Source organism: Hemitrygon akajei, chromosome 2 (assembly GCF_048418815.1).
Source record: "Hemitrygon akajei chromosome 2, sHemAka1.3, whole genome shotgun sequence".
Taxonomy (NCBI): domain Eukaryota; kingdom Metazoa; phylum Chordata; class Chondrichthyes; order Myliobatiformes; family Dasyatidae; genus Hemitrygon; species Hemitrygon akajei.
The window spans coordinates 208,452,071-208,478,603 of NC_133125.1; the positions used below are offsets into that span (position 1 = coordinate 208,452,071).

The 26,533-nt window shown below is 45.0% G+C and overlaps 1 protein-coding gene across 3 annotated transcripts in view; it reads left to right on the forward strand.

Moving 5' to 3' along the window:
• Positions 1-26,533, forward strand: part of LOC140720287 (butyrophilin subfamily 1 member A1-like) — a 42,189-nt gene that overhangs the window by 1,553 nt on the left and 14,103 nt on the right. For 2 of the 3 annotated variants that reach the window (XM_073035156.1, XM_073035158.1), the window contains exons 2-5: positions 2,882-2,970; positions 16,659-17,006; positions 18,364-18,648; positions 21,876-21,995. In XM_073035156.1, the coding sequence (XP_072891257.1) occupies positions 2,913-2,970; positions 16,659-17,006; positions 18,364-18,648; positions 21,876-21,995 (811 nt within the window). In that variant the 5' untranslated portion in view covers positions 2,882-2,912. The remainder of the gene's footprint in view (positions 1-2,881; positions 2,971-16,658; positions 17,007-18,363; positions 18,649-21,875; positions 21,996-26,533) is intronic. The other variant, XM_073035166.1, reaches the window with a different exon arrangement.

Genomic DNA, 26,533 nt, shown 5'->3' on the forward strand with positions numbered 1-26,533 from the left:
AGGTCATGATGCAGATCTAGAAGATTATAAGGCTAGCAAGAAGGAGCTTAAGAATGAAATTAGGAGAGCCAGAAGGGGCCATGAGAAGGCCTTGGCAGACAGGATTAAGGAAAACCCCAAGGCATTCTACAAGTTTGTGAAGAGCTAGAGAATAAAACGTGAGAGAATAGGACCAATCAAGTGTGACAGTGGAAAAGTGTCTATGGAACTGGAGGAGGTAGTGGAGGTACTTAATGAATACTTTGCTTTAGTATTCACTACAGAAAGCGATATTGGAGACTGTAGGGAGACTTACAGTGGACTGAAAAGCTTGAGCATGTAGATATTAAGGAAGAGGATGTGCTGGAGCTTTTGGAAAGCATCAAGTTGGATAAGTCAACAGGACCAGACGAGATGTACCCCAGGCTACTGTGGCAGGCGAGCGAGGAGATTGCTGAGCCTCTGGCGATGATCTTTGCATCATCAATGGGGACAGGAGAGGTTCTGGAGGATTCGAGGGTTGTGGATGTTGTTCCCTTATTCAAGAAAGGGAGTAGAGATAGCCTAGGAAATTATACACTAGTGAGTTTTACTTCAGTAGTTGGTAAATTGATGGAGAAGATCCTGAGAGGCAGGATTTATGAACATTTGGAGAGGCATAATATGATTAGTAATAGTCAGTATGGCTTTGTGAAAGGCAGGTCGTGCCTTATGAGCCTGGTTGAATTTTTTGAGGATGTGACTAAACACATTGATGAGGGTTGAACAGGAAATGTAGTGTATATGGATTTCAGTAAGGCATTTGATAAAGTACCCCATCCCAGGCTAATTGAGAAAGTAAGGAGGTATGGGATCCAAGAGGACTTTGCTTTGTGGATCCAGAACTGGCTTGCCCACAGAAGGCAAAGAGTGGTTGTAGATGGGTCATATTCTGCATGGAGGTCAGTGACCAGTGGTGTGCCTCAGGGATCTGTTCTGGGACCCCTACTCTTAGTGATTTGTATAAATGATCTGGATGAGGAAGTAGAGGGATGGACTAGTAAATTTGCTGATGACACAAAGGTTGGGGTGTTGTGGATAGTATGGAGGGCTGTCAGAGGTTACAACGAGACAATGATAGGATGCAAAACTGGGCTGAGAAGTGGCAGATGGAGTTCAACCCAGATAAGAGTGCGGTGGTTCATTTTGGTAGGTCAAATGTGATGACAGAATACAGTATTAACGGTGAGACTCCTGGCAGTGTGGGGGATCAGAGGGATCTTGGTGTCCGAGTCCATAGGACACTCAAAGCTGCTACTCAGCTTGACTCTGTGGTTAAGAAGACATACAGTGCGTTGGCCTTCATCAATTAAGGGATTGAATTTAAGAGCCGAGAGGTAATGTTGCAGCTATATAGGGCCCTGGTCAGACCCCACGGTGCTCAGTTCTGGTCACATCACTACAGGAAGGATGTGGCAGCCACAGAAAGGGTGCAGAGGAGATTTACAAGGATGTTGCCTGGATTGGGGAGCTGCTTTATGAGAATAGGTTGAGTGAACTTGGCCTTTTCTCCTCGGAGCGATGGAGGATGAGAGGTGACCTGATAGAGGTGTACAAGTTAATGAGAGGCATTGATCATGTAGATAGTCAGAGGCTTTTTCCCAGTGCTGAAATTGCTAGTACAAGAGGGCACAGTTTTAAGCTTCTTAGGAGCGGGTACAGAGGAGATGTCGGGTAAGGGTTTTTATGCAGAGAGAGGTGACTGCGTGGAATGGGCTGCTGGTGACGGTGGTGGAGGCGGATACGATAGGGTCTTTTAAGAGACTCCTGGATAGCTACATGCAGCTCAGAAAAATAGAGGGCTATGGGTAACCCTGGGTAATTCTAATGTAAGGGACAGCTTTGTGGGCCGAAGGGCCTGTATTGTGCTGTTGGTTTTCCATGTTTCTATATTTCGTAACAAAGGAGATGTCCTCCATCTTAAAAGAACTGGGATTTTCTTCCTCGCCATCAATGCTGCCATCAACCGCATCTCTTTTATTTCACCCACGTCTGCTCTCACTCCATCCTCCCGCCACCGTATCAGGGATAGGGTTCCTTTTGTCCTCACCTAACACCCCACCAGCCACCGCAACCAGCATATAATTCTCCATACCTTCCACCATCTCCAACGAGATCGCACCACAAAACATCTTTCCCTACCCCGTCTCCCGCAATTTCTGCTCTCCGCAGGGATCCCTTATCTATTACAAGACTCCCTTATCTATTTGTCCCTCCCCACTGCTATCCCTCCTGGCACTGATCCTTGCAAGCAGAACAAGTGCTACATCTGCTCCCTCACTACCCTTGAGGGCCCCAAACAGTCCTTCCAGGTGAGGCCACACTTCACCTGTGAGTCCATCAGGGTCATATACTTTGTCCAGTACGCTCAGTGTGGCCTTCTGTATATCAATGACACACAACATAGACAGGGAGACTGTTTCACTGAGCGGGATCTCCCAACAGCCACCTATTTTCATTCCACTTCCCATTTCAGTTCCGGTATGACCATCCGTGGCTTCCTACACTGTCGTGATGAGGCTGCTAATTTTTGGACCTTTGCTGTTTCCTAGCCTTTTGCCCTCCCTCTCTGATATCACTGTTGCCCATCTCTTCCCCTTGATAAAAATAATGCCTTTTGTTTTCAGCAAACATGCTGAGATAGAAAGTGAATGGCGATGGATTTGTAAAGTTAGAAAAACAAATGCAGAACATTAACACAGACAAAATTTGGAATGTTTGTGAATATTATTGAACAAGGTTTCTAAAGGATGTTGTCATTCAATTAAACATTGCACAAGATAAAATAATGGTAATATCTGTATGTTAATGTATGCAAAATATAATGATTCATATTCAAAAACCATGCAATTTTTTTTACTAGGGGATCTTTGTTTTCCACCCATCTCACAAACATGGAACAAATATATCTCGCTGTGTGTTTACTTCCTGTGGTTCTCTATTCTGCACATGGTAAGCACCTCTGGCATTCATTTATTTTACATTATTAGTGGACAGTGTTTCAAAGTCTAACGAATAATTGAGTCATAGTGTTACAGAACACTGCAGCAGAGAAACAGACCCTTCGACCCATCTGATCTCTGCCACACTGTTATGCTGCCTAGTCCCATTGACTGCACATGGAGCAAAACCCTCTATACCCCTCCCATCCATTTATGTGTCCAAATTGTAAAAATATTACAATCCAACCTGCATCCACCACTTCTCTGGTAGCTGATTCCACACTCGCGCCACCCTCTGAGTGAAGAAGTAGTTTCCACTTAAATATTTCACCCTTCACCCTTAGCAGATGACATCTAATTCTAGCCTCACTACACCTCAGTGGAAAAAGCCAGCTTGCATTTACCCTCCGTGTACCTCACAATTTTGTATGCCCCTGTCAAATCTCCACTCATTCTCATCTGTTCCATGAAAATAAGTCCTAACCTATTCACTCTATCTCTAACTCATGGCCTTGAGTCCTGGCAACATCTCTGTAAAAGTTTCTCTGTACTCAGTCAGTCTTATTGATATCCACGACCAGAACTACACACAATAATTTTGCCCTACCAACGTCTTATACAACTTCAACATGACACCCTAACTCCTTTTCTCAATACTCTCTGTATTAAGACCCTATCGTGCTGCTGCCATCAGGTAGAAGGTACAAGAGCCTCAGGACTCGCACCACCAGGTTCAAGAGTAGTTACCACCCCTCAGCCTTCAGGGTCTTGACTAAAAGGGAATAGCCACACTCAACCTCATTTGCCCCATAATTGAAATGAACCCACAACCAGTGATCTCGCTTTCAAGGACTTTTTATCTCATGTCCTCGAAGTCAAATTTATTGTCAGAGTACATGCAAGCCTGAGATTCATTTATTTATTCTATTTATTTGTATCTGCAGTTGCACAGTTTGTTACCTTCTGCACTCTGGTTTATTCTTCATTGATCCTGTTACAGAATCTGAATGAGATTATCACCAGCGTACGTAGAGAAATTTGTAAACTTTGCGGTAGCAGTACAATGCAATAGCAGGGGCATCGAGATGGAGCTCTTCAGAGTCCGTGTTAGAGTGCTGCAGCTCGGTGACCTTCAGCTTGTTAGGGAAAGTGAAGCAGTGATAAACAGAAGCTACAGGGAGGTAGTACCCCAAGGTTACAGGAGACAGATAACTGGGTGACTGTCAGGAGAGGGAAGGGAAGCACCCCTAGGGCCGTACCCCTCAACAATAAGAACTCCATTTTGAGTACTGTTTGGGGGGTAGAACCTGCCTGGGGGAAGCAACAGTGACCGTGCCTCTGGCACAAATTCTGGCCCTGTGGCTCAGAAGGATAGGGAACCAAAGAGAATGGCAGCAATAATAGCGGACTCGATAGTCAGGGAGACAGATCGGTGATTCTGTGGATGCAAAATGGACACTCGGATGGTAGGTTGCCTGCCAGGTGCCAGAGTCTGCCACGTTTCTGACGCATCCACAATATCCTGAAAAGGGAGGTGGAGCTGCCAGAAGTTGTGGTACATACTGGTACTAATGACATAAGTAGAAAAAGGAAGGAGATCCTGAAAAAAGAATACAGGAAGTTCAGAAGGAACATATAGTACAGCACTGTATAGGCCCTTCGGCCCACAATGTTGTGCCAACCCTTAAACCCTGCCTTCCATATAATCCTCCACCTTAAATTCCAACATATATCTGTCTAGTAGTCTCTTAAATTTCACTAGTGTATTTGCCCCCACCACTGACTCAGGCAGTGCATTCCATGCACCAACCGCTCTCTGAGTAAAAAACCTTCCTCTAATATCCCCCTTGAACTTCCCACCCCTTACCTTAAAGCCATGTCCTCTTGTACTGAGCAGTGGTGCCCTGGGGAAGAGGCACTGGCTGTACACTCTATCTATTCTGCTTAATAACTTGTATACCTCTATCATGTCTCCTCTCATCCTCCTTCTCTCCAGAGCGTAAAACCCTAGCTCCCTTAATCTCTGATCATAATGCATACCCTCTAAACCAGGCAGCATCCTGGTAAACAACACACACAAAATGCTGGTGGAACACAGCAGCCCAGGCAGCATCTATAAGCAGAAGCACTGTCGACGTTTCGGGCTGAGATCCTTCGTCAGGACTAACTGAAAGGAAAGATAGTAAGAGATTTGAAAGTAGTGGGGGGAGGGGGAAATGTGAAATGATAGGAGTAGACCGGAGGGGGTGGGTTGAAGCTAAGAGCTGGGAAGGTGATTGGCGAAAGTGATACAGAGCTGGAGAAGGGAAACGATCATGGGACGGGAGGCCTCGGGAGAAAGAAAGGAGTGGGGGGGAGAACAGGGAGATGGAGAACAGGCAAACAACTAAATATGTCAGGGATATGGAGAACAGGCAAACAACTAAATATGTCAGGGATGGGGTAAGAAGGGGAGGAGGGGCATTAATGGAAGTTAGAGAAGTCAATGTTCATGCCATCAGGTTGGAGGCTACCCAGCCGGTATATAAGGTGTTGTTCCTCCAACTTGAGTTTGGATTCATTTTGACAATAGAGGAGGCCATGGATAGACATATCAGAATGGGAATGGGATGTGGATTTAAAATGTGTGGCCACTGGGAGATCCTGCTTTCTCTGGCAGACCGAGCGTAGGTGTTCAGCGAAACGGTCTCCCAGTCTGCGTCGGGTCTCACCAATATATAAAAGGCCACACCGGGAGCACCAGACGCAGAATACCACACCAGCTGACTCACAGGTGAAGTGTCGCCTCACCTGGAAGGACTGTCTGGGGCCCTGAATGGTGGTGAGGGAGGAAGTGTAAGGGCAGGTGTAGCACTTGTTCCGCTTACAAGGATAAGTGCCAGGAGGGAGATCGGTGGGAAGGGATGGGGGGGACGAGTGGACAAAGGAGTCACGTAGGGAGCGATCCCTGCGGAAAGCAGAAAGAGGGAGGGAGGGAAAGATGTGCTTGGTAGTAGGATCCTGTTGGAGGTGGCAGAAGTTACGAAGAATTATACGTTGGACCTGGAGGCTTGCTATCTTTCCTTTCAGTTAGTCCTGACGAAGGGTCTCGGCCCGAAACGTCAACAGTGCTTCTCCTTATAGATGCTGCCTGGCCTGCTGTGTTCCACCAGCATTTTGTGTGTGTTGTTTGAATTTCCAGCATCTGCAGATTTCCTCGTGTTAGCATCCTGGTAAATCTCCCCTGTCCCCTTTCAAATGCTTCCACATCCTTCCTATAGTGAGGCAACCAGAACTGGACACAGTACTCCAAGTGTGGCCTAAATAGAGTTCTATAGAGCTGCATTATTACCTCATGACTCTTAAACTCTACCCCTTGACTTATGAAAGCTAACACCCCATAAGATTTCTTAACTACCCTATCTACCTGTGAGGCAACTTTCAGGGATCTGTGGACATGTACCCCCAGATCCCTCTGCTCGTACACACTACCAAGTATCCTGCCAATTACTTTGTACTCTGCCTTGGAGTTTGTCCTTCCAAAGTGTACCACCTCACACTTCTTCGGGTTGAACTCCATCTGCCACTTCTCAGCCCACTTCCGCATCCTATCAATGTCTCTCTGCAATCTTCGACAATCCTCTACACTATCCACAACATCACCAACCTTTGTGTCATCTGCAAACTCCACCCTTCTACCCCCACATCCAGGTCGTTAATAAAAATCACAAAAGCAGAGGTCCCACAACCGATCCTTGTGGGACACCACTAGTCACAACCCTCCAATCCGAGTGTACTCCCTCCACCACGACCCTCTGCTTTCAGCAGGCAAGCCAGTTCTGAATCCACCTGGCCAAACTTCCCTGGATCCCATGCCTTCTGACTTTCTGAATAAGCCTACCATTTGGAACCTTGTCAAATGCCTTACTAAAATCCATGTAGATCACATCCACTACACTAACCTCATCTATATGCCTGGTCACCTCCTCAATCAGGCTTGTTAGACACGATCTGCCCTTCACAAAGCCATGCCGACTGTCCCTGATCAGACCAGGATTCTCTAAATGCCTGTAGATCCTATCTCTAAGAATCTTTTCCAACAGCTTTCCCACCAAGATGCAATGCTCACTGGTCTATAATTACCCGGACTATCACAACTACCTTTTTTGAAAAAGGGGACAACATTTGCCTTCCTCCAATCTTCCGGTACCATTCCTGTGGACAACGAGGACATAAAGGTCCTAGCCATAGGCTCAGCAATCTCTTCCTTCACCTTGTGGAGCAGCCTGGTGAATATTCCGTCAGGCCCCGGGGACTTATCCGTCCTAATGTACTTTAACAACTCCAACACCTCCTCTCCCTTAATATCAACATGCTCCATAACATCAACCTCACTCATATTGTCCTCACTGTCATCAAGTTCCCTCTCATTGGTGAATACCAAAGAGAAGTATTCATTGAGGACCTTGCTCACTTCCACAGCCTCCAGGCACATCTTCCCACCTTTATCTCTATTCGGTCCTACCTTCACTCCTGTCATCCTTTTGTTCTTTACACAATTGAAGAATGCCTTGGGGGTTTCCTTTACCCTACTCACCAAGGTCTTTTCATGCCCCTTTCTTGCTCTCCCCTGCCCCTTCTTAAGTTCCTTTCTTGCTACCCTATATTCCTCAATAGACCCATCTGATCCTTGCTTCCTAAACCTCATGTATGCTGCCTTCTTCCACCTGACTAGATTTTCCACTTCTCTTGTCACCCATGGTTCCTTCACCCTACCATTCTTTATCTTCCTCAGCGGGACAAATTTATACCTAACATCCTGCAAGAGATCCTTAAACATCGACCACATGTCCATAGTACATTTCCCTGCAGAAACATCATCTCAATTCACACCCGCAAGTTCTAGCCTTATAGCCTGATCATTTGCCCTTCCCCAATTAAAAATTTTTCTGTCCTCTCTGATTCTATCCTTTTCCATGATAATGCTAAAGGCCAGGGAGTGGTGGTCACTGTCCCCAGATGCTCACACACTGAGAGATCTGTGCCCTGACCCGGTTCATTACCTAATACTAAATCTAGTATGGCATTCCCCCTAGTCGGCCTGTCAACATACTGTGACAGGAATCCATCCTGGACACACTTAACAAACTCTGCCCCATCTAAACCCTTGGAACTAATCAGGTGCCCATCAATATTATGGAAGTTAATGTCAGCTATGATAACAACCCTGTTATTTTTGCACCTTTCCAAAATCTGCTCCTCTGTATCTCTGCAGCTACCAGGGGGCCTATAGAATACCCCCAATAGAGTAACTGCTCCCTTCCTGTTCCTGACTTCCACCCATAATGACTCAAGAGAGGATCCTGCTACATTACCCACCCTTTCTGTAGCTGTAATAGTATCCCTGACCAGTAATGCCACCCCTCCTCCCCTTTTCCCCCCTCTCTATCCCTTTTAAAACACTGAACTCCAGGAATATTGAGAATCCATTCCTGCCCTGGTGCCAGCCAAGTCTCTGTAATGGCCACTACATCATAATTCCATGTTTGTATCCAAGCTCTCAGTTCATCACCTTTGTTCCTGATGCCGCTTGCATTAAAGTACATGCACTTTAGCCCTTCTGCCTTACTAACTTTACACCCTTTGTTCTGCTTCTCTTTCCTCAACGCTTCTTTATAAGTTAGATCTGGCTTTACTCCATGCACTTCTTCCACTGCTCTATCGCTCTGGGTCCCATCCCACTTGCAAATTAGTTTAAACCCTCCCAAACCATGCTAGCAAACCTACCAGCAAGGATATTGCTTCCCCTCAAGTTAAGGTGCAACCCATCCAATCTGTACAGTCCCACCTTCCCCAGAAGAGATCCCAATGATCCAAAAGTCTAAAACCCTGCCCCCTGCACCAACTCCTCAGCCACGCATTCAACTGCCATCTCCTCCAATTCTTACCATCACTATCACGTAGTACTGGCAGCAATCCTGAGAACACCACCCTCAAGGTCCTGTTCTTCAGCCTTCTGCCTAGTTCCCGAAACTCACACTTCAGGACCTCATCCCTCTTCCTGCCTATGTCATTGGTCCCAACATGTATTACGACTTCTGGTTACTTTCTCTCTCGTACCAGGATGTCGTGCACCCGGTCAGAGACATCCCAGACCCTGGCACCCGGAAGGCAAGAAGCCTTGCAGGTGTCCTTCTCACGTCCACAAAATCTCCTGTCTGCTCCCCTGACTATAGACTACCCAATGACAACAGCTCTCCTCTTCTCCGTCCCACCCTTCTGCACCACAGGGTCAGACTCAGTGCCAGAGGCCCTGCCTCTGTGGCTCACACCTGGTAGGTCATCCCCGCCAACTGTATCCAGGACGATAAACTTATTATACAGGGGAATTGCTACAGGGATGCTCTGCACTACCTGTCTACTCACCTTCGCTTTTGCCCCTCTGACTGTCACCTAATGACCTGCTTCCAGCAGCCTAGGTGTGACTACCTCCCTGTAGCTCTCATCTATGACAGCCTCATTCTCCCTTATGAGTCGAAGGTCATCCAGCTGCTGCTCCAGATTCCTCACACGGCCTTCCAGATCGCCCAGCCGCAAGCACTTCTGGCAGATGTGTCTCTGCTGAGCTATTCAAATCTGGATTGCACAGTCCCACTGTCAAAACTTCCAGAATCTCTCAAGTCAAAGCCTCAGAGCTCCAGTCCTTCACTGACCCACTCACTCACTGGCTGCTTTCCACTGAGAAGCAGGACCTCAAAGGTAGTAATCTCGTGATTTCTGACTGTGCCATGAGACAGTGAGGATAGGAATAGAATGAGGTGGCAGATAAATGCGTGGGACTTGTGCAAAAGGGACGGGTTGCACTTGAATCCGAGGGGAACCAATATACTTGCAAGCTGACTTATTACAGCTGTTGGGAGTGATTTAACCTAATATGGCAGGGGAATGGGAACTAGTATGGTAGAGCAGAGGATGAGCCGGAAGATTTACTAGTAGATGATGGATATAAGGAAGGACAAGCCAATGAGAGGGTACAAATGCAGAGCAAAGAGGTAAGTTGTATCACAGAGGCAAAATTCAAAAGGGTGAAGAATAGAGGACATTAAAGTGCTGTATTTAAATGCACATAGCTTTTGGAATAAGGTGGACGAACACATGGCACAATGGTCGATATGATGTTATGGGCATCACTGAGTCGTGGCTGGAAGAGGACCATAGTTGGGAGCTTAACATCAAAGCATATACTTTGTATGGAAGCAGCAGGCAGGAAGGCAAAGGCAGTGGTGTAGCTCTGTTGGTACATCATTAGAAAGGGGTGATATCGGGCCAGAGAATGTTGAATATTAGTGGGTGGGGTTAAGGAACTGCAAGGGTAAAAAAACTTTATGGAAATCATATATAGGTCTCCAAATAGTAGCCAAGATGTGGGGTTGAGATTGCAAAGGGAGCTGGAAAGGGTGTGTAATAAGAGTAATGTCACAATTGTAATGGGGGATTTCAATATGCAAGGGGATTGGGAAAATGAGGTTGATGTTGGATCACAAGAAAGGGAATTTGTTGAATGCCAATGAGACGGCTTTTTGGAGCAGTTTATGCTCGAGCCTACTGGGGAAAGGCTATCTTCGACTGGGTGCTTTGTAATAACCCAAATGTTATTAGTCAGCTGCATGTAAAGGAAACTCAGGAGACAGTGATCATAATATAATTGAATTCGTACTGCAATTTGACAGGGAGAAGCACATCTCACATGTATTAGTATCACAATAAAATACAGAGAATTACTGAGGCATGAGAGAGGAGATGGCCCAGGTGGATTGGCCGAGGATACTGATGGGGATGACAGCAGAGCAGAGGTGCCTGAAGTTTCTGGGAATGGTTGACAAGGCATGGGATAGATATGTCCCACAGAGGAAGAAATTCTCAAATGGCAGGGATAGGCAGCCGTGGTTGACAGGGGAAGTTAAGGACTGCATAAATGCCAAGGAAAGTGTGTACAAGGTAGCAAATGTTGGATGATTGGGAAGCTTTTAAAATCCAACAAAAGGCAATTTAAAAAGTGGTAAGAAGGGGAAAAGATGAAATATGAGGGCAGACTAATGAGTAATATAAAGCAGGGTACTAAAAGTTGATTTTTTTCAGCTATATAAAGAGTAAAAGGGAGGTGAGAGTTGATATTGAACCACTGGAAAATGATGCTGGTGAGGTAGTAGAGGAGGACAAAGAAATGACAGATGAACTTAATGGGTACTTTGCATCTGTCTTCGCTGTGGAAGACACTAGGAGTGTGCCAGTGGTCCATGAGTGTCAGGGAGCAAGAGTGAGTGCCATTGCTATTATAAAGGTAAAAGTGCTGGGCAAACTCAATGGCGTCTCAATGGTCCTAAGGTTGATGAGACACCTGGACCAGATGGACTACATCCCAGAGTCCAGAGGGAGGCTTGGAAGAGATAACAGATGTATTGGTCATGATCTTTCAAGAATCACTTGATTCTGGCATGGTCCCAGATGACTGGAAGATTGCAAATGTCACTTCACTCTTTCAGAAGGGAGGAAGGCAAAAGAAAGGAAATTACAGGCCAGTTAGCCTAAACTCAGTGGGTGGAAAAGTGTTGAAGGCCATTTTTAAAGATGAGGCTTTGGGATATTTAAAGATTAATGATAATTATGTCGAAGGCTTCTGTGAAGGAAAGTCTTGCCTAACAAATCTATTTGAGTTCTTTGAGGAAGTAACAAGCAGGTGGACAAAGGAGAGGCAGCGGATGTCACTTACTTGGACTTTCACAAAGCTTTTGATAAGCTGCCACACATGAGGCTGCTTAAGATAAAATCCTGTGGTGTTACAGGAAAGATTCTGGCATAGACAGAGGAATGGCTGACAGGCAGGAGGCAGCGAGTGGAGTAAAAGGGGACTTTTCTTGTTGGCTGCCAGTGACTAGTGGTGTTAAAACATAGAAACATATATGCAGTGCCGAACATATACTTACTCTAGAAATTACCTAGGAATACCAATCTCCCTCTGTTTTTCTAAGCTCCATGTACCTATCCAGGAGCCTCTAAAAAGACCCTGTTGTGTCCGCCAATAGGGTCTTTTAAGACCTATAGTGTTTCTCAGGGGTCAGAATTGGGAACCGCCGCTTTTCACATTGTTTGTCAATGGTTTGCATAATGCAGTTGATGGATTTGTGGCAAGGTTTGCAGACGATGATATGAAGATAGGTGCAGGGGTAGGTAGTGCTGAGGAAACAATGCCATTGCAGCAAGACTTCAACAAATTGGAAGAATGGGTAAAAAATGTGGCAGATGTTGGGAAATGTATGGTGATGCATTTTATTAAAAGGAGCAATAGTTTCTCAATGGGAGAAGGTTCAAACATCAGAGGTGCAGAGGGACTGAGGAGTCCTCATGCACATAAATAAAGATATGGAATGGTTTAGAGTATCCTTGTGAATATTTTATTGTGAATAAAGTGCATTTTGATAAAATAATTAAACTTGTTGGCAGTGTCCAGTATAGGGGAGAACTGGCCTTCCAGTGGAGCCAAGACAGATATGGGGGGGCATGCGGGGAGAAGTCAGAACGCTTTTTCACAGGAAGGGTGGAGAAATCAGGACGACCAAGAATTAATTTTTTTCCACACTGATGGATAATGTCCAGTCCTGTACTTTGTCCTGCAACCACCTGTCAGTCATCGCCACCTCTCCTCACAACACAATATTCACTCTACATCTCCAAATTGCATGGAAATACATTCTAGTCTGACTCTCATTAGCTCGCGATCAAAATAAATAAATAAACAAACAATAAGTAAACATAGAAAACCTACAGCACAACACAGGCCCTTCGGCCCTTAATACTGTGCCGAACATGTAATTACTTTAGAAATTACCGAGGGTTACATATAACCCTCTATTTTTCTAAGCCCCATGTATCTATTCAGGAGCCTCTTAAAAGATGCTATCGTATCCACCCCCACCACTGTCGAAGGCAGCCTATTCCACTCACCACCCTCTATGTAAAAAAACTTACCCCTGACATCTCCTCTGCATCTACTTCCAAGCACCTTAAAACTGTGTCCTCTCATGTTAACCATCTCAGCCTTGGGAAGAAGCCTCCGACTATCCACATGATCAATGCCTCTCATAAATTTATACACCTCTATAAGGTCACCACTCATCCTCAGTCGCCCCAAGGAGAAAGACTGAGTTCACTCAACCTGTTTTCATAAGGCATGCTCCCCAATCCAGGCAACATCTTTGTAAATCCACTGTGCACCCTTTCTATATTTTCCACATCCTTCCTGTAGTGAGGTGACCAGAACTGAGCACAGTACTCCAAGTGGGGTCTGACCAGGGTCCTATACAGCTGCAACATTACCTTTCAGCTCTTAAACTCAATCCTATGATAGATAAAGGCCAATGCACCGTATGCCTTCTTAACCACAAAGTCAACCTGCGCAGCAGCTTTGAGTGTCCTTTGGACTCGGACCCCAAGATCCCTCTGATTCTCCACACTGCCAAGAGTCTTACAATTAATACTATATTCTGCCTTCATATTTGACCTACCAAAATGAACCGCCTCACACTTATCTGAGTTGAACTCCATCTGCCACTTCTCAGCCCAGTTTTGTATCCTATCAATGTCCTGCCGCAATCTCTGACAGCCCTCCACACTATCCACAACACCCCCAACCATTGTGTCATCAGCAAATTTACTAACACATCCTTCCACTTACTCATCCAGGTCATTTATAAAAATCATGAAGAGTAAGGGTCCTAGAACAGATCCCTGAGGCACACCACTGGCGACCGAACTCCATGCAGAATATGACCCATCTACAACCACTTTTCGCCTTCTGTGGGCAAGCCAGTTCTGGATCCACAAAACAATGTCCCCTTGGATCCCATGCATCCTTACTTTCTCAATAAGCCTTGCATGGGGTATCTTATCAAATGCCTTGCTGAAATCCATATACACTACATCTACTGTCCTACCTTCATCAATGTGTTTCGTCACATCCTCAAAAAATTCAGTCATGCTCGTAAGGCACGACCTGCTTTTGACAAAGCCATGCTGACTATTTCTCATCATATTGTGCCTCACCAAATGTTCATAAATCCTGCCTTTCAGGATCTTCTCCTTCAACTTACCAACCACTGAAGTAAGACTCACTGGTCTATAATTTCCTGGGCTATCCCTCCTCCCTTTCTTGAATAAGGGAACAACATCCGTAACCCTCTAATCCTCCGGAACCCCTCCCATCCTCATTGATGATGCAAAGACCATTGCCAGAGTCTCAGCAATCTCCTCCCTCGCTTCCCAGAGCTGCCTGGGGTATATCTCATCCGGTCCTGGAGACTTATCCAACCTGATGCTTTCCAAAAGTTCCAGCACATCCTCTTCCTTAATATCTACATGTTCAAGCATTTCAGTCTGCTGTAAGTCATTTCCCTACGATTGCAAAGATCCTTTTCCATAGTGAATACTGAATCAAAGTATTCATTAAGTACCTCTGTTATCTCTTCCGGTTCCTTACACACTTTTCTACTGTCACACTTTATTGGTCCTATTCTCTCATGTCTTATCCTCTTGCTCTTCACATACTTGTAGAATGTCTTGGGGTTTTCCATAGTCCTGTCCACCGAGGCCTTACCATGGCCCCTTCTGGCTCTCCTAATTTAATTCTTAAGCTCCTTCCTGCTAGCCTTATAATCTTCTAGATCTCTATCATTACCTAGTTTTTTGAGCCTTTCGTAAGCTCTTCTTTTCTTCTTGACTAGATTTACAACAGCCTTTGTACACCACGGTTACTATCCTTTCCCTGTCTCATTGGAACGTTCCTATGCAGAACTCCTCACAAATATCCCCTGAACATTTGCCACATTTATTCCATACATTTCCCCGAGAACATCTGTTTCCAATTTATGCTTCTAAATCCCTGCCTGATAGCCTCATATTTCCCCTTACTCCAATAAACGCTTTATTTCCCCTTACTCCAATTAAACACTTGGTTCTTGCAAGATTATTACTAATCTCTTCAGCCTCCACTTTCAGAACCATCTGACCAGATGACTTGTCTACCTCCAGACCTTAAAGTTTCCTGAGAATCTTCTCTAGTTCTGGTAACTTAATACACTTCATCACCTCACCACCTGGAACTTCCACCAAACTGCTAGTGTCTTCCACAGTGAAGACTGACTCAAATTATTTATTCAGTTTGTCCACCATTTTATTGTACCCAATTACTCCCTCCCCAGCATTGTTTTCCTGTATTCCAGAATCTGCTCTCCCCTCTCTTTTATACTTTATGTATCTAAAGAAACTCAGAGTATTATAGGACTCACATGATAAACAGAGGGCTGTGGGTAACCCTAGGTGATTTCTAAGGTAAGGACATGTTCGGCACAGCTTTGTGGGCCGAAGGGCCTGTATTGTGCTGTAGTTTTTCTGTGTTTCTATAAATGCAGAATTTTTTTTTGTCTGGGGTGTCCAAAACCACGGGTCACAATAAAGGAAAGTTCATTCTTGGCAAAGGCAAAAAGAATTATTTTCCTCTCACAGGCAGGGTGGTGATAGTTTTGAAATATGCACCCAAGAGGGTTCTGGTAGAATATTTAAGCCATAGGTTCAGCGATGACCTTATAGAATGATAGAGCAGATATGAGGGGCCAAATGGCCTACTACAACCACTTCTTACATTGTTATGTGTGTAACACACACAAAATGCTGAAGGAACTCAGCAGGCCAGGGTCTCGGTCCAAAACGGCAACTGTACACTTTTCAGTCAATGGTACCTGGCCTGCTGAGTTCCTCCAGCATTTTGTATGTATTGCTTGGATTTCCAGCATCTGCAGATTTTATCTTGTTTGTTTTTACATGGGTACTGCAATTTGTCTTACTGTTCCCATTCCGACGTGCCTGTCCGTGGCTTCCTCTACTGTCACAGTGAGGCCACTCGCAGGTTGGATTAGCAACACCTCATATTCCACCTGGGTAGCCTCCAGCCCGATGGTATGAACATTGATTTCTCCAGTGACGGGTAAGTTCTCCCCACTCCACTTTCTCCCTTTCCCATTCCCCATTCTGACTCCCTTCATTCCCCTTCTTCTTACATGCTCACAACCCTCTATCCGTTGCTGTTTCTCCTGTCCTTTCTCCCATGGTCCACTATCCTCTCCTCCAAGATTCATCCTTATTCAGCCTTTATCTCTTACATGAATCTTCTCCCAGTATCTTGCTTCATCCCCTCTCACCCGGCCACCTAATCTCACCCATCATCTGCTCACCAGTGCCCTTTCCCCTCACCCCACCTTCTCATTCTGGCTTTTTCACCCTTCCTTTCCATTCCTGATGAAATGTCTCAGCATAAGATGTTAACTGCTTATTCCCCTCCATAGATGCTGCCTGACCTGCTGAGTTCCTCCAAAATGGTATGCATGTTGCTAATGATTTCGAATATCTGCAGAACCTCATGTTTATGGTTGCTTTCCTCTTTTGTCTCTCAGATAGGTAGAGAAATATTTACCAGACAAACTTGTAGAATCTTTCAGGTTAATTTTGATGCATTTAAAGTAGAAATATTTACCAGCTTGAGCCCATAATCATTTTGAGCAAAGGTATATTTTAGTTTTCCCCCAAATTAAAGATAATTATAATTAATTAATAATATATTATTGAGTGTAAGATATTTGCTGAAATTGGTCTTTCTTTTATATGTAACAGGTAAATTCCAAGTTATTGGCCCAGAGCGTCCTGTCATAGCCATCGTGGGTGAAGATGTGAGGATGGACTGTAAAGTTGTGCCAACGGAATCGAGTCACAGCATGGCACTCCAGTGGCTTAAAACAGACCTCCACTCGGCAGTTCACGAGTTCCGAGACGGAAGAGATGCAACTGCTAATCAAGATCCTGCTTACAGAGGAAGGACTGAGCTGTTCAAAGACCAAATAGATAAAGGAAATGTGTCCCTTCGAATAAAAAACATCCGAGTAGCCGATGAAGGGACATACATCTGCTCAGTTGATAATGGAATTGATTTTGAAGAAACATCTATTGTCTTGCAAGTTGCAGGTTAGTGGGCATGTCTAAAAAGTGAAAACTCATCCGTACAGATGCAATGAAAAACTTACTTGCATCACAACATCACAGAGACACAGCATCACGTAAGCAGCATTTGTCAGTAACACACCAGTTGGACAAAAATTATCCAAAACTTTTACAAGAAGAATACAGTTAGATCAAAATAAATCTCCATTTTACTGTATGGTGGTCAACGTGTTCACAGTATTGCAAAACTGTGGGATTTGGGTTGTACCTGTAGGTTGGTGAGAGCAGCGTGGTAGCATAGTGGTTAGTGTAACGCTATGATCAGATCCTGGTTCAAAGGTTAAATGTCCATTGCAGTCTGAAATGAGTTTATACGTTCTCTCTGTGACCGTGTGGGATTGCACCCACATTCCAAAGGAGCGCAGATTAGTGTTAGTGAATTGTGGGCATACTATGTGCCACAACAGTACACTCACTCTGTGAGTCATAGTAGTAGCTACATGCCTGTCTGATAGTCTCTTAAGTGACCCAAACATATCTGTCTCAACCCCCATCCTGGCAGAGCATTCTACACATCCACTACTCTCTTAAAAAAAAAACAACTACCCCTGAGGACATCTCCCCTATACTTTTCTGTTACTTAAAGTTAGGCCCTCTTATATCAGCCAACTTAATATTCATTCAGAAACATTTAAGAGGCTTGAAAGTTGGCAAAGCTGGGAGATTTTATTGGTAGTTCTGCATCAGGTTCACCCTAATACGTTGTTGAAGGTACATGCACGACACAGAAAATCACTACTGAGCTCCACAGACCGTTTCAAAGTTCAAAGTAAATTTATTACCTAACTACATATATGCTATCCTGAGATTCACCTTCCTGCGGAGATTCACAATAAGTAGAAAGAGACCTGCACACAACCGAGACAGACAATCAATGTGCAAAAGACAACACAATACACAAATAATAAAATAAGTAAAAACAAACAAAATGATAATAAATAAATATGTAAGCAATAAATGAGATGAAGAGTCCTTGAAAGTGAATTCATCGGTTGTGGGAGCAGTTTAGTATCGGGGTGAGTGAAGTTATCCCTTCTGGTTCAAGAGCCTACTGTTTGAGGGGTAATTAATGTTCCTGAATTTGGTGGTGTAGATCCTGAGGCTCCTGGCCTCCTTCCTGATGGCAGCAATGAGAAGAGACAGACAGAAAGAACAATTGTTTTGGGTTCAAACTTGGCAAACTGGGGCAGTGAGAAAGCACAGCAGAGAGTGCACAGAGTGGATCTAAACTGACAACCTCGTGCTGAACGTTTCTCATGTTTTACACAAAGAGCAGTTCATCACAAATATTATTTCTAGATTTGTTTGTTGATTCTTGCAGCTTTGGGATACGAGCACTGGATCAACATTGGAGGATATAGAAAAAATGAAATTCAACTTGTCTGTGAATCTAATGGATGGTATCCTAAACCACTGATACAATGGATTAGTGGTGATAAAAAGAATTTGACTTCAAAGTCTGAAATAAATTACAACCAGGATTCCAAAGGCCTGATAAATGCCAAGAGCAAGATTTTTGTATCAAAAGATGCAACCAACAGGTCCAGGTGTATCTTAGAGAATCAAGTACTGAAGAAAGGACAAGAAGCAACTATCGAGATAGCAGGTTTGTAAACTACTAATGTAGTTAATCACAATTGATTTGTATAGCTAATAAATTGAACGATGAGAGACAACAAAGTAACTGCACTGCCAAGATAATCTCACTCTACAAACAATCCTGTCTGCCCTTGATGGTTTTGTCTCATGCCTAATGAGGATAGGTTGAGTGAAATAGGGCTTTCCTGTTTGGCGTGAAGGAGGATAAGAGGTGACTTGATAGAGGGCCGAAGGGCTTGTACCATGATGTAATGTTCCATGTTCTGTTTTCCACAGGAAGGCTCTATAAGTAGGTTGGTCCTGGATATCAGCTCAGAGCTGAAATGTGGTGTGGTGGGATTTCTTGATTTGGATCCCTCCAGATTATTGAAGAGGGATTGTTCACACATGGACAGTGGCCAGTTGTGTCATGTTTCCTCTGCCCATTCCAGACTGACCAGGAATAATCCCAGGGTGATGAGTCCTTGAAGCAATTGTATGAATATTTTTAACAAGCTGTTCCCCATTTGGAGCAATGAACATGGAACATGCAACGTACAGCAGTACAGCACAGTAAGACCCTTCAGCCCACATTGCTGTGCTGACCATTTCACTCTGTGACTAATCTAACTCTTCCCTCCCACATATCCCTCGATTGTCATATTTCCCAGGAGAATCTAGGACACTGATCATCCCTTCTGTAAAGGAACTCTTTGTGATGTACTGAACTGATTATTTTGTAACTTCCAACACCATCATTTTATGTTTCTTTACAAACTACTCCTTTGTATGATCATCATAAGTTCTTACTCCTTGGTCTAACTACACCACTGTGCAGCTGGGCATTGGTCTTCCAAACTAACAGACCTTGAATAGTCAGGATGCATAACAGCAACTCCCTCCCCATCATCCTCAAGAGGGGTAACCCCCAGCACTGTGCACTGAGCCTTTCTCTGTACACTCTGCTCACACACAACTGCCCGACCAAACACCCGAACAATCACATTGAGCACCCACGAACCCACCCCTCCATGCCCCACTGCTTTATTATTTCCTGTCAGTCACCGTCTGTATGACACTCCTATGGCTGGCATCATTTTATGGACATACAATCTGTCTTTGCAAATAAGCTATATTATAACCATATAACCAGATAACAATTACAGCATGGAAACAGGCCATCTTGGCCCTTCTAGTCCATGCCGAACGCTTACTCTCACCTAGTCCCACCTACCTGCACTCAGCCCATACCCCTCCATTCCATTCCTGTCCATATACCTATCCAATTTTTTTTTGAATGACAAAATCGATCCTGCCTCTACCACTTCTACTGGAAGCTCATTCCACAAGGCTACCACTCTCTGAGTAAAGAAGTTCCCCCTCGAGTTACCCCTAAACTTTTGCCCCTTAACTCTCAAGTCATGTCCTCTTGTTTGAATCTCCCCTACTCTCAATGGAAAAAGCCTATCCACGTCAACTCTATCTATCCCCCTCATAATTTTAAATACCTCTATCAAGTCCCACATCAACCTTCTGCGCTCCAACGAATAAAGACCTAACTTGTTCGATCTTTCTCTGTAACTTAGATGCTGAAACCCAGGTAACATTCTAGTAAATCTCCTCTGTACTCTTTCTATTTTGTTGAAATCTTTCCTATAATTTGGTGACCGGAACTGTACACAATACTCCAATTTTTGCCTCACCAATACCTTGTACAATTTTAACGTTACATCCCAACTCCTATACTCAATGCTCTGATTTATAAAGGCCATCGTACCAAAAGCTTTCTTCACCACCCTATCCACATGAGATTCCACCTTCAGGGAACTATGCACTATTATTCCGAGATCACTCTGCTCTACTGCATTCTTCAATGCCCTACCATTTATCATGTATGTCCTATTTGGATTATTCCTACCAAAATGTAGCACCTCACACTTATCAGCATTAAACTCCATCTGCCATTTTTCAGCCCACTCTTCTAACTGGCCTAAATCTCACTGCAAGCTTTGAAAACCTACTTCATTATCCACAACGCCACCTACCTTAGTATCATCTGCTTACTTACTAATCCAAATTATCACCCCATCATCCAGATCATTAATGTATATGACAAACAACATTGGACCCAGTACAGATCCCTGAGGAACACCACTAGTCACCGGCCTCCAACCCGACAAACAGTTATCCACCACTACTCTCTGGCATCTCCCATCCAGCCACTGTTGAATCCGTTTTACTACTTCAATATTAGTACCTAACGATTGAACCTTCCTAACTAAGCTTCCGTGTGGAAACTTGTCAAAGGTCTTACTGAAGTCCATATAGACAACATCCACTGCTTTACCCTCGTCAACCGCTTCAAAAAATTCAATAAGATTTGTCAAACATGACCTTCCACGCACAAATCCATGTTGACTGCTCCAAATCAGACCCTGAATGTATATATATTCATATTTATTGTGTTAAGGTGTTCTTTATATTTGGATTTTTCTTATGCTGCATTGGATTCAGATTAACAGTTGGTTCAATCTCCTTGTGTACTGGAAATGCCATTAAGCAATCTTGAATCCTGAATTTTGTGTGGAAACAGGCCCTTCTGCCCAACTGGTGCATGCCAACCAAGATGTCAATCTATGCTGGTTCCATTTGCCCATGTTTGCAGTTTAAATCCACCCAGTCCATATCTAACTGTTATTCTGCATAGTTCCATCAACCTGCACCTAGACCATAGCCCTCCAAACCCTGTTCATCTGTGTATTTCTTAAAACTTCTCTCAAATGTTGAAATCAAACCCACATTCGCTGCTTCTGCTGGCAGCTCACACCATCCTATGAGCTCCTTCTCAAGTTTCCCAAAAATATTTCACCTTTCACCCTTAATCCAGGACCTCTAGTTCTAGTCTCACCCAACTTCAGTGGAAAAGCCAGCTTCTGTTTGTCCTATCTATACCCCTCATAATTGTGTATATCTTCATCGAATTTCCTCTTTATTCTCCTGTGTTCCAGGGCACAAAGTCCTAATCTCGTTAACATTTCACTGTAACTCGGGACCTCACTTTCTGGCAGCATCTTTGTAAACTTTCTCTGCACCCGTGCAATTTTATTCATATCTTCCCTTGTGGCTTTAGAAATACAGGGCACTTCCCAAAGTAGCCATGCACCTTCAGCCTTATTTTTCTTAAATAGAAAATGAATGATGTCTGTGGGTTATTTTCAAGGCGATGTTGTCTAATCATTGGCATTTGCTTTTCAGATGTTTTCTTCCCCGTTGTCTCGGGCTGGCTGGTGTTCTTGTGTCTGCTCCTCTGTCTTCTGTTGATAGCTCTTGGTCTTGGCATTTTCTGGACCTTAAGAAGACGTAAATACATGAAAGGTATGGTCTTGGTCTCACGCAGCCATTGGGCAACACCGAGTCACAATTTAACCCACTTTATTCTTCCTGTTACCAATGAAATTAAACACACCCAGTGGCTACTTTATTTGGTACAGGAGTGGAACCCGGTGTTGTCTTCTGCTGCTGCAGCCCATCTGTTTCAAGGTTCGATGTGTCATGTGCTCAGAAGTGCTCGTCTGCACATCACTGTTGTAACGCTTGGTTATCTGAATTACAGTCAGCTTGAACAACTCTGGCCACTCTCCTCGGATCTTTCTCAATAACAAGCCTTTATTAGTTATTTGCATTAATGAGCAGGTGTACCTAATAAAGTGGCCACATCATGTAGCTTGAAATAAGTAGGGGAAGCGGCATGTGTGCAGAAATAGTCTGACACTCTTTTGGATCTTTGCAAACCATGAAATCCTGATATTTTAGGTTGAGGTTGGTTGATGTGGGGGTGGGGTTCCTGTGGGAGAGGATTCAGAGAGGCCCATGTAACAATTGGCTTCGAAGTGGTTAGGTGTCTGCAGGCCCAAATCCATGTGGGTTGGATGCTTGTCCTGGGGTTGAAGGACGGTGAATGTGACTGTGGGAGGAAGGAGTGCAGCTCTCTTTGCTGTTTGTTTTGTTGCTTTTTGTGTTCTGTGTTGTTCTGCTGAACATTGTCTGATAGGTTGGAGATGGAATGTGTGGTAACACGTGCGGGCTGCCCCCAGCACATCCTTGGGTCGTGATGGTTGTTAACACAAATGATGCATTTTGCTGTATGTTTTGAAGTCAACGTGATGGACACCACGGTAATGTAGCATGGGACTATTAAAGCTCAGAGCGTTTCTTCCACGCTACCCTCAAGTTTACCTGATCCCTTTCCGACACCTCCCTCCCCTTTCTCAATCTCTCTGCCTCTATGTCAGGAGACAGCTTATCTACTGATGTCTGTTATAAACTCTCTGACTCCCACTGCTACCTGGACTATACCTCTTCCCACCCTGTTACTTGTAAAAATGCCATCCCGTTCTCTCAATTTCTCCATCTCCTCTGCAACTGCTCTCAGAATGAGGCTGTTCATTCCAGAACTAAGGATATGTCCCCCTTTTTCAAAGAAAGGGGTTCCCTTCCTCCACCGTTAACACTCCTCTCAACCATATCTCTTCCATCTCATACATATCTGCTCTCACCCCATCCTTCTGCCACCCCACCAGGGATTGGGTTCCTCTTGTCTTCACCTACCACTCCACCAGCCTCCACGTCCAGCAGCTAATTATCCACAACTTCTGCCATCTCCAGTGGGATCCCACCACCAAGCACATCTTTCCCTCCCCACTGATCTCCCTCCTGGCACATCCTTGCAAGCAGAACAATTGCTACACCTGCCCCTACACCCCCTCCCTCACTACCATTCAGGACCCCAAACAGTCCTTCCAGGTGAGGCCACACTTCACCCGTGAGCCTGTTGGGTTCATCTACTGTATCCGGTGCTCCCGGTGTGGCCTCCTGTATATCGGTTAGACCGGACGTAGATTAGGAGACAACTTCGCCGAGCACCTACGCTCCATCCACCAGAAAAAGCGGGACTCCCAATGGCCACCCGTTTTAATTCCACTTCCCATTTCCATTCCAACATGTCACCCCATGGCCTCCTCTACTGCACAACGAAGCCACACATGTTGGAGGAGCAACATCTTATATTCCGTCTGGGTAGCCTCTAACCTGATGGCATGAACATTGATTTCTCAAACTTGCAGTCACACCTCCGACCCTCCTTCATCATTCCCCATTCCCATTTCCCTCTCTCTCCTTACCTGCCCATCACCTCTCTCTGGTGTTCCTCACACTTCATCATTCCCCATTCCCAATTCCCTCTCCCTCCTTACCTGCCCATCACCTCCCTCTGGTGTTCCTCACACTTCATCATTCCCCATTCCCATTTCCCTCTCCCTCCTTACCTGCCCATCACCTCCCTCTGGTGTTCCTCACATTTCATCATTCCCCATTCCCCTCTCCCTCTCCCTCCTTACCTGCCCATCACCTCCCTCTGGTGTTCCTCACACTTCATCATCCCCATTCCCATGTCCCTCTCTCTCCTTACCTGCCCATCACCTCCCTCTGGTGTTCCTCACACTTCATCATTCCCCATTCCCATTTCCCTCTCCCTCCTTACCTGCCCATCACCTCCCTCTGGTGTTCCTCACACTTCATCATTCCCCATTCCCCTCTCCCTCTCCCTCCTTACCTGCCCATCACCTCCCTCTGGTGTTCCTCACATTTCATCACTCCTCATTCCCATTTCCCTCTCCCTCCTTACCTGCCCGTCACCTCCCTCTGGTGTTCCTCACACTTCATCATTCCCCATTCCCATTTCCCTCTCCCTCCTTACCTGCCCATCACCTCCCTCTGGTGTTCCTCACACTTCATCATTCCCCATTCCCATTTCCCTCTCTCTCCTTACCTGCCCATCACCTCCCTCTGGTGTTCCTCACACTTCATCATTCCCCATTCCCATTTCCCTCTCTGTCCTTACCTGCCCATCACCTCCCTCTGGTGTTTCTCACACTTCATCATTCCCCATTCCCATTTCCCTCTCCCTTCTTACCTGCCCATCACCTCCCTCTGGTGTTCCTCACACTTCATCATTCCCCATTCCCATTTCCCTCTCTCTCCTTACCTGCCCATCACCTCCCTCTGGTGTTCCTCACACTTCATCATTCCCCATTCCCATTTCCCTCTCTGTCCTTACCTGCCCATCACCTCCCTCTGGTGTTTCTCACACTTCATCATTCCCCATTCCCATTTCCCTCTCCCTTCTTACCTGCCCATCACCTCCCTCTGGTGTTTCTCACACTTCATCATTCCCCATTCCCATTTCCCTCTCCCTTCTTACCTACCCATCACCTCCCTCTGGTGTTCCTCACACTTCATCATTCCCCACTCCCATTTCCCTCTCTCTCCTTACCTGCCCATCACCTCCTCACACTTCACTTACTTCCATGGCATTCTGCCCTCTCCTATCAGATTCTGCCTTCTCCAACCCTTCATCTGTTTCATCAATCAACTTCCCAGCTCTTTGCCTCACCCGCCTCTTCTCCCGGTTTCACCTGTCACCTACTACCTTGTATTTCTTCCTCCCCTCTCTCTGACTTCTCATCTTTTTTCTCCAGTCCTGATATGGCTCTCAGCCTGAAACATCGACTGTTTACTTTTTTTCCTTCGATGCTGCCTGGCCTGCTGAGCTCCCCCAGCATTTTGTGTGTGTCGCGGACACGTTTCACTGTCTGTTTCGACATAATGAGATAAACAAATCTGAATCGGAATCCATTCTGTTTCTGAAGTGGCCTAGCAAGCTGCTCAGTTGTGCTACATCCAGTGTTAAAGCAAAAGAACGATATAAGCAGATACTCCACCTGGTATCAACCCACGCGCTGAATTCTGACTTCGTCAGTTCCAGTCCAGTTGTCCTTGCAAAGGTCTCCCGGAGGACATTTGAGGACAGTTGTTTGTATTTTCAGAGATCCCCCACAAAGGGATCTGTTGGCCACTTAAAGCAAATTTAGGCCACTCAGCCCTTCTACCATGCCATCATGTCTAATTTATTATCCCTCTCAACCACGTTCTCCTGCCTTCTCTCTGTACCCTTTGATGCTCTGACTAATCAAGAATCTATCAACCTGTCCTGTAAATATACCCAATGATGGTCTGCACAGCCATCGGTGGCAATGAATTCCACAGAGACACTACCCCCAGTTAAAGAAATTTCTCCTCATCTCTGTTATAAGGAACATCCTTCTATTTTGAGGCTGTCCTCTCATTCTAGTCTTCACCACTATTGGAAACATCCAGTCTATCTAGCAATATTCAATAGCTTTCAATAAGAGCCCACCTCATTCTTCAAAACACCAGTCAGTACAGGCCCAGAGCCATCAAACTATCCCCACACATTAACCCTTTCATTCCTGGAATCACTCGTGAAAATCCTCGACCCTCTTCAATGCCAACATATCTTTTCTTAGAAAAGCAGCTCAAAGCTGCTCTCAGTATTCCCGGGTTGGTGTGACCAATGCTGTGTAAAACCAAAGCATTACATCCTCGACTTTGTATTCTAGTGCATGCCATTGGAAGGTTGGGGTACAGTTCCTGCCACTCTCTGTAAGCAGTTTGTACATTCTCCCTGTGAAATACAGTATTCTGATTTTTTTCCCACATTCCACACATGAGCTGTTAGGGTCAGGATGAGTGAGTTCTAGTCATGCTGTGTTAGCACGGCATCACTTGCGGGCTGTCCCCAGCTTTTCACAGACTGTATTGGTCATTGATATAGACAATGTACCTCACTGTGTGTTTTAATGTACAGGTGATAAACAAAGCTAATCTGTTATACTGACCAAGGCAGCCCTTGTAGGCAATATTCTGGAGTTGACTGCTGTTGTCCTTAGGTACTTCCTGTCCTGCTGGCAAAACTGCCCCAGCAGTGAGACCGATACTTATGGGAGCAGGTAGCACTGGAGTCCGAGCATTGACTACCGATCCCATAATATCCA